The sequence below is a fragment of the Epinephelus lanceolatus genome, chromosome 6 (genome assembly GCF_041903045.1).
Source record: "Epinephelus lanceolatus isolate andai-2023 chromosome 6, ASM4190304v1, whole genome shotgun sequence".
NCBI lineage: Eukaryota > Metazoa > Chordata > Actinopteri > Perciformes > Serranidae > Epinephelus > Epinephelus lanceolatus.
Window position 1 is genome coordinate 27,227,194 of NC_135739.1, and position 12,347 is coordinate 27,239,540.

Genomic DNA, 12,347 nt, shown 5'->3' on the forward strand with positions numbered 1-12,347 from the left:
AGTACATAGTTTGACTCATACTGTCTGGTCTTGCTGTTGTCTTGGTGTTCAAGGTTTAAAGGCTCTCTTGATGTCATGCTCAGAAAGGGTGACAAATGTATAAAGTGCACCCACCCATCCAGCTGTTTTTGCTTGTTGACTACTGATGGCCTTAAAGCGAGCATAGAAATTGTTTAGCACACTAGCTAAAGACACATCGGCACTTGACAAGAAGGTGGGGCTGGGCTTGTAATCTGGCATACTTCTTAGACCTTGCCACATGATTCTAGGATTGCTCTCCTGGATCTGTAGTTCCACTTTCCTCCTGTGGTCCCATTTTGACTTTTTACTGCTCTTTTTACATTGTAGGCTGCCGCTTTATTGTTATCCATGTTTCCAGACTGCAGCTGTTAGCTGTACGTTGCAGAGTGTGTGTTGATGGCTTCCTGGGTGCTTCTGGCAATCCATGTTTTCTGATGTGGAGAAATGTTATTATAGTGTTAGGTGCAATTGCCTCTGTTGTCAGTCCTCCAAACAAGTAACAGCCAAGGCTGTGGCATGTTTTGTATGTTTTCCGGTTGTCCATCTGTCTGTCTCATCCTTGTGAAGACGATATCTCAAGAACACCTCAAAGGAATTTCTTCAATTTGGCACAAATGTCCACTTGGACTCAGTGATGAACTGATTAGATTTGAGTGGTCAAAGATCAAGGTCACTGTGACCTTGTCTGTCTCATACTCAACACGACATCTCAAGAATGCCTTTAGGGAATTTCTTTAAATTTAACACAAATGTCAACTTGGACTGAAGAATACACTGATTAGAATCTTGTCATCAAAGGTCAAAGGTCACAGTGACCTCACAAAATATGTTTTTGGCCATAACTCCAGAATTCATATGTTAATTATGACAAAACTTCACACAAATGTCTAATATGATAAAATGATTAAGTTATAACGTTTTAAATCCAACAGGTTAAAGGTCAACTTCACTGTGACATCATAATGTTCAGCATAAAACACTTTTCTGGCCATTACTTAATGTCATATCTCAGGAACAGAGGGAGAGACGACAAAACATGTCTTTTACACCAAGGCAGCAACCTTATAAGATCACACAGCATTTTAAAATATAACAGAAACAACATGATATACATCATTGGAATATGGGTTTCTGTGTGTGTGTGCATATCCTTACACACATATCTTGAGAACTGTTCATACAATCTACTTCACACACACATAATGTATACCTGGGCACCCAAGGACATTGCAGTGTGGACTGAGTTTACTTTGCTGCTTGATGGTGGATTTACTAATATTACTATGGACTCTCTTCACTTCCCTGAAGTCAAGGAGCATAGGCAGCTCCACCCTGCCACTACAACTTAGTGTGTTTAACTATTCTAACTTCTAACACTAAAAACATTACCGTCAGCAAAATATCCTCGCTTATTATAGCCATGATATCCATTAACTCTACACTAACTCTACACCTCAGTGTTTATATCAAAGCAAACAATTAACAATTGGAAATGAACACCTATGCTACGTGTATTTCACCAGTGGTTCTGACCGCGAGCAGCTGGGACTTTGGTGTGTTTTTCAGGGGCAGATTTTGTGATCTGTTGGTATTAGCAGTGGTAGAAGAAGTACCCAAAACTTAGTTTTTCTTAAGTAAAACTATTAATTACTGATAGTAAAACTATTAATACCACATAATTAATGTATTTAAAGAGGCAACAGATAGCATCTTTTCCTAAATATATCATTATGAAAATAATGTAGGTTGCACAGGGTAGTGGCCACAGTAAAATCAGACTATCAGTGTTTACATAGGTTACTTAGTGGCTTTGTAATAAGCTTCTGCAGAGATATTGGATAAAACAAGATACCCCATTCAACTCACTTCCTGATTCAGTGACATCAGCGCCACGCCCCCGTAGGAGACTTGCGGCAGCTCTGAATGTATTATCGTCAATGAGGAAAATGAACGTGATCACAATTTATGGTCAATTCTTTCGCCCTGTAGTCACTAAAGTAAATATTGGGTTCATTTTCCACAAGCTACACATCTTACCAACATTCTGACACTAAAGCTGCATTTTTCATCTGCACAGATCAAGAGAACGTTAACTTTGTTTGAGCCCTGTCTGTCTCAGAAAACAAGTTCTCGCGAGATCTTATAAACAGTTACAAATAGTTATTTACCGCTAGTAATAAATAAAAAAAATGCCCACACACCTTCTCATTCTACAAATACATAGAGGTATACCGGTGGCTTTACAACCTACATTTTATTGATTATCTCTGATCCCCACGGTCAATTTGGTCATTGCGATAGTGCAACGCGACACCACTGACGCTAGATGGCGCCAAGCTAAAAAAAACCCTGAATCCTATCTGTTGCCTCTTTATGTTCATGGTGGAGCTTTCAATTCTAATAAACTGTTTGATAGTTTAATAATAATTATTACCTCCACCAAGGAGGTTATGTTTTTGCCGGCATTGGTCTGTTTGTTTGTCTGTCTGTCTGCCTGTTTGTTTGTTTATCTGCAAAATAACTCAGAACGTTATGAACAGATTTTGAGGAAAGGTGGATAATGGGACAAGGAACAGATGATAAAATTTTGGTGGTGATCGGTTGAAGCAAAGTGGATAAAATAGTAAATAAAGTCTATCGTCTGACAGCCTCAGCAGCAATTCCAATTTCTAAAGATGGTGAAAATAGCACCATCTGGTGGCCGGAAAGCACGTCTTGTTCTACTTCCTAAATATTGTTGTAATTCTAAAGTTGAAGTTAATGTTCTGTGTTGGAAAAAAAGAAAGTGAAAAATACAAAAAAACATATCATATTCTGTGTTGCTACAAATAAAAACGACATAAATACACCACAGTGTCTCCATGGTGAAGGCATATATAACCTAATAATGATAGTGATGCGAATAACCTAATTGTGATGCAGGCTGCAAAATCTGATGCGGGGGGGGGTATCACATACTTGGCAGAGCACTGCACTCTCTGAGTGCTTTTCTAGTTCATCACATTTATTGTGTTTTGATGGTAAAATCTCAATCTGCAACATAAGTAACATTTCTCTGCTGAGTAAATGCAGTAGTGCAATGTTTTCCTCTGAAGTACACAACACAGCTAGGAGGTAGTATACAGCGGAGTTGCATATTTTTTAAGTACTTTTGGACATTTTGTTTGTTATTTTGGGGTACAGTGACTTAGAATAATAACATAATTCAACATTTTTCATATCGAAACAAATAAGGCTGTTTGGGGCCCAGTGCTGTGCACAGACGTTTTGCAGAGCCAGTGTTCAAGTGGAAAAAAAGGGCATCCCTACCACATTTTATTTTGTTTTATTTATTTATCTATTATTTGCACACTCAAAAAATGTACACACACAAAGTGCCAGCACCAGAGGGTTTCTTGAGCTGGAGGCCAAAGTACACACAGAAGATTTATGCACAGTAATAAACAAGGAAATTTCTGTCTGGCTCACGTAAGAGGTGTCTAAATATCTATACTATACACCTGGCAGCTGCCACACATAGACATTCACTTTGTACGATGGTGGTTCTAAATAGTCACCAATTACAATTGAAGCTCTTTCCTGCGACACACAGTGTGATGTTTTACTTTCTGTGCAGCCAAATATCTCCTTTCATGTTTTCAACTCATTTTACTATAATAAACTCCTATTTTTGACTGTTGTTTTAATGCATGTTGTGTCTTTAGGTTGTTGACAGTGTATAAAATTACCTTGCAGAATTTTCCACAAAACCTTCAGTTATTTTTTGTGTACTTTTACATGTTTTAGCAGGTTGCACCATCTAGGAATGACAAGACATGAAAATAAGGTTGAATTACAATAGAAAGGTGCTGCTACACAAATAAACTTGCATTTATACTTTGCATATTGTTGCTGTTTGTATAACATTAAAAAAATGTTGCAAAACTGGACTGACAAATATACTTAGCAGAGCAATGCAAAGATGACACACACACATTACCTACAGTGAATGTCCCTGTCTTTTTCTTGTTTGACATGAAAATATCAAAGAGCAGTAATTACTGGAAGGTTTGTCTCTCCTGGTTCTTTATTGCTCCATAATTTACATAATAGCTACATATGTTTAAAGTTTCTGATTATATGCCACAAAATGTATAATTTGGACACAAGGTACTACAACAAAGTCATCGCGCACTTTCATGTTACTCAACAATAAAAACAATAAAACAAAAGCACCTTTTCAGCAGTCAGATTTCTTTAAAGGCCTCTACAATGATATATTAAAAATCTAAAAAAAAACACTGGTACGCTAATGATACATGTTATGTTGTATTAGGGGTGCAAATTGGTGGTAAATCTGTTATATAAACACAGCAGCAACACTAAAGATATACACACACACAGTTATGCACTGAGCTGATTAATCACCTGACCTGCCAAAACTAAACCTGCCTTAGTCATAAATTGGCAGCTGGAGATATTCACATGCACAGTCACCAGTATAAAACTACTGCAGTCTTGGATCAGGTTTCCACTTACAGCTGCACAATCAATTTAATATAACAAAAAAATAGAAGATCTTTAAAAATAATCCTGTTCTACATTTTCTTTAAACACAAAATCATAATCAGGCATTTGTTTTTATAGCTACCTCAAAGGGACAAACTGAACACAGGGTCATTTGGCATTAAAAAGGGCGCACAGCACAGGTTTATATATTAAGGCAATGTTTGTTCTTGTTAATGTAATAGTTATAAAAACATAACAGCTCTTTCACATCATATATATATATATATATATATATATAATATATAATATCATGTCAAATATATAATATGTCGAATAAAAGGAATGACACTTGGATGGTTGGATGTCAAGACAGTTTAAATCTTTGAGTGCAACAACGATGCGAGTTTCACATTACAGACACTCTCATCTACCTCTCATCTACGGGGACTTACACTGAAGTCTTGTTAATGCAGCAGTAACACTCACTCAGGATGTGATAAAAAAGAGAACCAGTACCGTCATTAACATGACAGGCAGTGAGACAGCTTTCCATCCCTGAATGTTCCTGCAGGAGTGCACATCATTAAGATATAAATAAACTGACAAATGAGACGGAGACACATTAAAACTCTACAGACATGACGGGGAAAGTGTTCCAGCACTTCCGATTACACATCCACAACTCTTTAGAGTCCAGATTGAAACACGGTTGTGTTCTTGAGAGAGGAACGGTTTGTCGGAGGAAAAACACCATCTGTTATTACAGTCTTACAAATGCAGAGGCAAAAAATAAGTTTAAACAGATAAAAAAGCAAAATGTTCTTTTGCCTCAATGAGGGACTTCACAGTTGAGTGTGAACTCTGTCTCTAAGCCTTTTCCTTCAGAGGTTTGGGTGGTGGGAGCGTTTCCTGCTGTACATCTGCAGCACTGCTGTCTGATACCAGCTCAGTGGGGTGGCTCTCATCCTGTCAACACAACAGAAACCAGTACACACATTACCAATCAAACTTTGACAGACAGAATCGACAGCATGAGCAGAGAAATAGTGGAGAAGAGTTGTAGCTAGAGCGCAGAGTCTGCAGAAAAACACTTCACCACACACTTCCAGTGGGTTTTAATTGATGATTGAGAGGAATTTCTCCTGTTTGAGTCGATACATTATCTTTTATGAGGAAAATCCTGCATAGTAGGGGTGTAACAATGCATGTATTTGTATTGAACCATTCAGTATGAGGCTTTTGGTTTAGTATGTATTACAAACCAAACGATTCTTCGAACAGCTCAAACTGTGTTTAACGTAATGTTCTCAGTGCCACTGCGCTCAACGACGCAGCCCACATGATGTAACAGGCAACATGCTGTCTGCCCCCCAAACCAAACCCATTCTCTTTATAAAAGAGGTGAAAACTATTCAGGATGCAGAATTTCTGTTGAATCTCCTGTGTGGTGGACTTACTCTGTGTTTGAGGTAGGAAAGGTAGGTGTCCCACCCTAGGGTGACGAAGTTGATGTAGACAACACGGAATTTGGGCGAGAGAAAGTAAAAGTTGATCATCTGAGCAGCAGGCCAAACACAGCAGTCTGCCTGTAGAACAACACAAATGAGCATAAACAAAGTGTGGCTGATGACACAGAGCAAACATTGTAGAAACGGCCACTTTCAGCTGACTGTTAACCAAAATATCTGTTTTAATAATCATTGAGAGGAAACTGCCAGTAAGCTTTTTCACAGACGTTATTATCTTAACGATATAAAAAGATCATTGCAGAAGTCATTGATATAATAATAACAATACATTAGCTACATACATCACAGATTTTCTATCACTTTATGTTCCAGCCAGATCACTCAGGTCCTCCACTGCTTCACTTTTAAATGTTCCTCATGTGTCCCATAAAAGCACTGGTGAGAGCGTTTTCTGTTTTTACGCCCCTTAACTGTGGAATTCACTACCTCTGGATATTAGAACGGTGAGCTCTCTCTGCATTTTAAAAACATAAATTAAAGACCTATCTTTTTAATTTGGCTTTTGATTCGGACAGTGGCAAGCAAAAATACTTGTTCTGTCTATGAACCTTGACAGTTATTATTGTGCTAAAATGTATGCTTTTGTTAAATGATCTTGTTAGTCATCCATGTTTGATGGCTGTTTGGAAAGGTTGCCTTCAGGGCTTTGAGCCAGATAGGGCTGAAGTTTTAGGGAAAAGATTATATTTTGGGTTAAAATGAAAAGATTTCTTCCAGAGAGGTTACCTTATCCCATGTGCTGTGTTATGTGTGTTAGTGGAGTTAATTTGAAGTAAACTTACTGCACTTAATCGGTTACAATTAAGGAGGGTGGCAGCTCCTTCTGTCTGTGTGTGTGTGTGTGTGTGTGTGTGTGTGTGTGTGTGTGTTAATATAATACCATCTCATATCGCTCGCAGGCCCCTGAATGAAATCGATTTGAAATCATATCATGGCAATCTTTGTGATATCTGCAAATATTGTATTGTTGTCCAGATAATCTATATAGTATTGTATGGTGATGAAACTGGTGATCTAAACCCCTACATGTTACTCGCCTTATAAAATTCCCAGAACTTGTCTGTAAACTCCTTCCAACCTTCGGCCAAAGTGTGTCCCTCCATGAGACCCATACCTGCAATAAACAGAGTTTAGTCTGTCAGATGTGCGTCAGCGTCACGCGTCATCAATTCCAACTTCAGATAAGGGCTGGACGAGCTCTTATAAAACATGACTGACACTCATGAACAGAACCTCAGTCAGATCCAAACTGTTTATCACAGACAACCTTTGAACTTCATCCACCTTTGATACTGACACACATCGACTTTTGTCTTACCTCACCTACGTCTTTAAGTACAACCTTTGACTCACTCTGTTTTACGTGTGTGTTTCATAGTGAAACTGCTTATGTGCACACACCTTGACTAATGTTGAGGTGTGTATGTGGGCACTAGGAGAAGAAGGAGACAGGCTGCTTAGTGTCAATAAAATGTGAAGTCTTTCTCACCTAAAAAATACCACATCCCCAAAAACGGTGAGGCGACCACCTGGTCCACCAGAACCTTCTTGCAAACTGTTTTTAGAGCTTTACCCACGAACGCTCCGTCCAGCCAGATGTACCAGTAGTGCAGCAGTGGGCCCATGGAGCAGCCCACTGAAAACATGAAACCTGTAGGCAGAGAAATTCGAGGGACAAAGAAAGAGACTCATAACAATGACAAAATTTAACACATTGCACAACTATTCTCCAACTTGTTGTAGTAAGACTTGAGAGATTTACTGAGTGACAGAGTTCAACTTTTCCCTCTTTCTCACCTGTCCTCCTCCAGTCTCTGACTCTGCCTGGCTTCTTGAAGTTCTCCCAGCTCTGCTGCACGATGTCTCCCGTCCCCAGCATGACTCCTCCGCTCAGGGTGTTTGTGATCAGCAGGGCCCGGCCCCGGAAAAATGGCTGCCAGTTGAATCGTATCCGGACCAGAAACTCTTTACCGACCCGGGGAAGCATGACTGCAGCGAGAGTGCTCTCATCAGCGGGAGAAAAACACCTCTCCGACTCTCTCTGTAGGAAAGTTGATGAACTGGAAGAACCTTCTTTATTTTAATGTGTTTCACCGCAGGGCCTTCATCAGGGTGATCTACCTAAAGTTAAAGAAGAGGGAAAAAAAACCAGACTATAGATACTCTACAAGCAAGCTGAATGTCCATCGGTTATCCAGTGAGGGCTACAGACATAGACGACCAGCCTCCAAATGATGCTGCACTTTCAACACAGCAGAGCGTTCAAAATAACAAACATCTCACAGTCATAAAACGTCTTCACAAAAATAAGAATGTAAAACCTGGGTATTTAAAATCTTTATCAAATAATTGCTAAAATGACTGTAAAGCTCTCGGATGCTAATATCTTCATTCTTATTTGATTGTTAGCTTCTGAAATTGTAAATCCAGATGGCTTCTTTTTGTTTCCTAAGGAAGTCATATCACCACCTCTGGGTCCCAAACTGACCTGATCAATACCAATGCATGATTAAAAAATGTCAGGCTACTGGGTGTTCTAGGTCCTGGGCAATCATCCAATGGGCATTCTGTGTACAGGCCCAGGGGCCCACACCACTTAGGGCCCCATGCAAGCAGCACAAAGAAAATATAGTGGTCATTACAAAGGCTCTGTCTGCTTCATTTTCCATTTAATGCCAGATATTTTCAGACTTGTAGTCAAGTTGTATTCAATTCAATTCAGTAGAACTTTATTTATCCCAAAGAAAATTCTTGTGCCAGACAATGCTTCGAATTACAGTAACACTAAGTGCAGTAACCACAATTTTAACGCCTCACAACCAGTACAAACCAGTCAACTAATGGGTTCTCCAGGTCAGGGTCACTCACTGGGCCCAGTTTTAAAACAATAGAGTATTAAATATCTGGCAAAACATACAAATATATAAGACAGAAGTACAAGAGTTACTAAAAATGAACTAAAATAGTGGAAAAACAGACTGCTCCTGATAATCAATGTTATATTAAATATGATATAACACATGACTGAGAAAATGATATTGCAGTGAACATTATATTAAAGAATAATATTGCACAAGATATTAAAAAGTAATAATATGCATCATATTAAGTAACAGTGCACCTAATGTAGGTGAATATTGCAGTCAGTATCCTTTGTTTGAGCTCTCCTCCCTACAGAAGGGAGAGGAGTTTTCTGTTTGATGGCCACAGGTAGAGTAGATCCCCTGTGGTTGCTCCTCGCTGGTCTCAGTCTACGCCTGAATGTGCTCTGATTGGACTCCAGAGTGGCTTTGTATTGGTTTGGTTAGCCTACTTTCAATGGTGGAATTTAGCAAAGAACATTTATCAAAGTACTGTATTAAAGTACAATTTTGAGGTCCTTGTACTTCACTTGAGTATTTCTGTTTTAAGCTGCTTCATGCTTCTGCTCCACTACAATTCAGGCACATATTGTACTTTTTACTCTGCTACATTTATTTGATAACTTTACCTACTTTACAAATTAAGATTATAAATACAAAATATGAATCACATCATAAATTATGAGCATCTGTTGCAGGACAACACGTCTGAGGAACAGTTTTATCCTTCAGCGATCAGACTGTTTAACTGTAGAACTCACCAGTCTTCTGACTGCACTCTTTTTCCCTGCACTTTAATGGCCTTTATAGTAGCTTCTATTTTAGATTTATTTACTTATCAATTTATTAATTGAATAATTTTAGAGATTTAAATGTGCCGGTTTTAGACGTGAAACAGTATCTTGTTTTTATATTTCGTCATAAAAATGACAATAAAAACAGACATAAAAGTATAGGTTATAGATTACCCAGCAGTAGGTTATATAAGGCAATTAAAATGAGCTCCACCTTTACCTGCTGCAGCATTAATATATCAATGATTACAAATACAGTACAGGATAATAGTACAGGATAATATATATGACTGAAGCAGTCGCACAAGGAAGTTACGACGGGCCCTGTGCACGTTTTCATGCATGTATAGTCTTAACAAAAATATAGACTTGACACTGGACAACATCAACATTCATATTACCCAGCAATCATCATTGAATATCTGAAAAAAATATGAAAGAAAGCAAGAAATGAATTACTTAACTGACTGGTTTTATAGTACATGTATAGATTTTATAGCTTATATAGAAAGAGCACATCATTTTGTTTTAGATAGCTACAGACTATTAAAAAAAAAAAAAAACCTGACGCAGATGGTTTTGACTTTTTGAGGACATACATAGCAAAAGGCACCTAATAATATTCTTTTCTTTCTATCATTTATCTTTGAACACAGGTATATTTCCAAGGTGGCAATCTGAATCACTCGCAAGGGCCCGCTATCTCTACAGGCTCCTCCATCACAGGGGCCCCAGTGCAATCGCACTGCCTGCACTTTTTATATTTACACCACTGGATTGAAGGAATAATGGTTGTGCCTACTTTTACCTTTGGTACCTTGAATATATTTTGATGCTAATAGTTTTATACTTGTCAAAGAGTTTGAATTTTACCTGTAACATACTTTATGCTGTAGTATTGGTACTTTTACTTAAAATATCATATAATACTTCTTCCATCGCTGGTTACTTTTATTTTTCCAGAACTATTCCATGTATGCCTTGTATACTGTATCTGATTTATTAAAGAAAGAATAAAAACCTGACCACCACACCAATTTAGTGAGGTGCCCAGCAAACAATTGTGCCCTGTATGGATGGAGCTCCTGTGTTTACTGATCCTGCCTTTAAATGAATATACTTTAAATATACTTTGTTGCATGGACTGCTTATCATATCAGTTATTTCGTTGTTTAACAGGGGATTAATCTTATCCTATTTATAGGCTCGCCTGTACATCTGCAGATGACACAGACAGAAACTTGTGTAAGAGTTAGGTCCAAAGATCACGCAGATGCTGCTGTGAATGACATTAGCAGTTAGCCATTAGCCATTAGCTAGCATTGAGGCTGCCTGGCTAATTTAAACCAGGACTAACCGCTCGGCTGCCCTCACCATGAAGCCGGAGACAACCGGTTAATGTACCGTTTATTATCATGTACAACTCCCGCACTGACATTCACCTTATGTGTACAAAATAATACTTTTATTTTTACAATGAGCTCAGTGTTTTCCATTGGACTCCGCATGCATCTGACGGACGTTTTCCCCGTCTGAGCCGGTGTCATGAAGAAATCTGCTCCCCCGTAATATGCAGTCCTCCCGTTGACCTAATTTGACCCCAAACACTTAACTGTGCTAAATCTGAACACAACCTTACCTTAACCCAACCACGGATCAGAAACTATAGGGAGAAACACTCGTCCTACAGGAGAGAAACAACACCTGGTCGGGGAACAGACTTTGGCACCAGACCATGCACCAGACCTGTTTTACACAGGATACAGTAAATGTTAAAGCGCCACCTGCTGGTCTGGAGGAACAGTTGTCAAAACAGCTCCATTAAACCTACAGATCATAATTTGACTCAGTGTTTGGTCTTTGTAACACAATCCACAATATCTTCTAGCTTTATACACTATATATTTTTTATTTTTTTCATTTTTTCCCTCTCTTATTAGTTTTTTTTTTATTTATTTCTTTTTTCTTTCTATTTTTCTTCTTTTTCTTCTTCTTCTTTTTTTTTTTTTTTTTAAAAAAAATCACATCGGGATGGGGGTGAGGGAGGTGAGGGGGTATGTGGGGAATCTGTTAGGGATGGGGAGGCTGTGCTTTTAACATGTAAAGCATTTGTGCTACATTTTATTGTATTAAAAGTGCTCTATAAATAAAGATTGATTGATTGATTGATTGATTGATTGATACGCAGACGCAAGAGTGATGAAGACATGAGCAGGTGATACCTCCAGGCGAATACAGCTAACTAGAAATATAAAATTATCCAAAAACTTGGCTTTTTTCCCTCTTTACCTAAAAAAAAAAAAAGATATAGAATATAGCCTATATATTCATTTTGAAGGAGCAAATCTTGTATAACCTAAATAGGACATTTCAAAGTCCTGCATTCAAAATATATCTAAGTAAAAATAAAGAATTATCTTCAACCTCTCTATAAGCAGACGTCCAAAGTGCTTCACAACAACAAGAACAAGAACATAAACAACAACAACAGAAGAGGAAGAAACAGACATAAAATACAGACAGAGTAAATATAAATAATATCAATAAAAACAAATCAAGAAAAATGTGTATATATTTTACTTTAAGCTGGACAAGATGGGATAGCAATTTTAAATTTCACAAATAGGTATTTGTTTTGCCAAGATTTGATTTGT

General features: G+C 38.0%; 1 protein-coding gene across 2 annotated transcripts; it reads right to left on the reverse strand.

Annotated features, from left to right (window-relative positions):
• Positions 1–3,334: 3,334 nt before the first annotated feature.
• LOC117254304 (mpv17-like protein 2) lies at positions 3,335–11,446 on the reverse strand. Of its 2 annotated transcripts, none has more exons than XM_033622487.2 (6): positions 11,333–11,446; positions 7,836–8,159; positions 7,528–7,689; positions 7,076–7,152; positions 5,967–6,095; positions 3,335–5,475 (listed from the first exon to the last, which is right to left on the reverse strand). In XM_033622487.2, the coding sequence occupies exons 2-6, from the start codon at positions 8,023–8,025 to the stop codon at positions 5,377–5,379; spliced, it is 657 nt and encodes a 218-aa protein (XP_033478378.2). In that variant the 5' UTR covers positions 8,026–8,159; positions 11,333–11,446; the 3' UTR covers positions 3,335–5,376. The 2 variants fall into 2 exon arrangements, with proteins under 2 accessions (XP_033478378.2, XP_078025006.1); XM_078168880.1 differs by having other exon boundaries at positions 5,967–6,091; positions 7,072–7,152.
• Between the last annotated feature and the right edge of the window lie 901 nt (positions 11,447–12,347).

Bases quoted from the DNA above. Each gene is read 5' to 3' on its own strand.
- LOC117254304 (XM_033622487.2), bottom strand. From the start codon at position 8,025: ATGCTTCCCCGGGTCGGTAAAGAGTTTCTGGTCCGGATACGATTCAAC. The intron at 7,690-7,835 runs GTGAGAAAGAGG...CTCTGCCTACAG, and splicing joins CAGAGACTGGAGGAGGACAG to GTTTCATGTTTTCAGTGGGC. The intron at 5,476-5,966 runs GTAAGTCCACCA...TTGTGTTGACAG, and splicing joins TTTCCTACCTCAAACACAGA to GATGAGAGCCACCCCACTGA.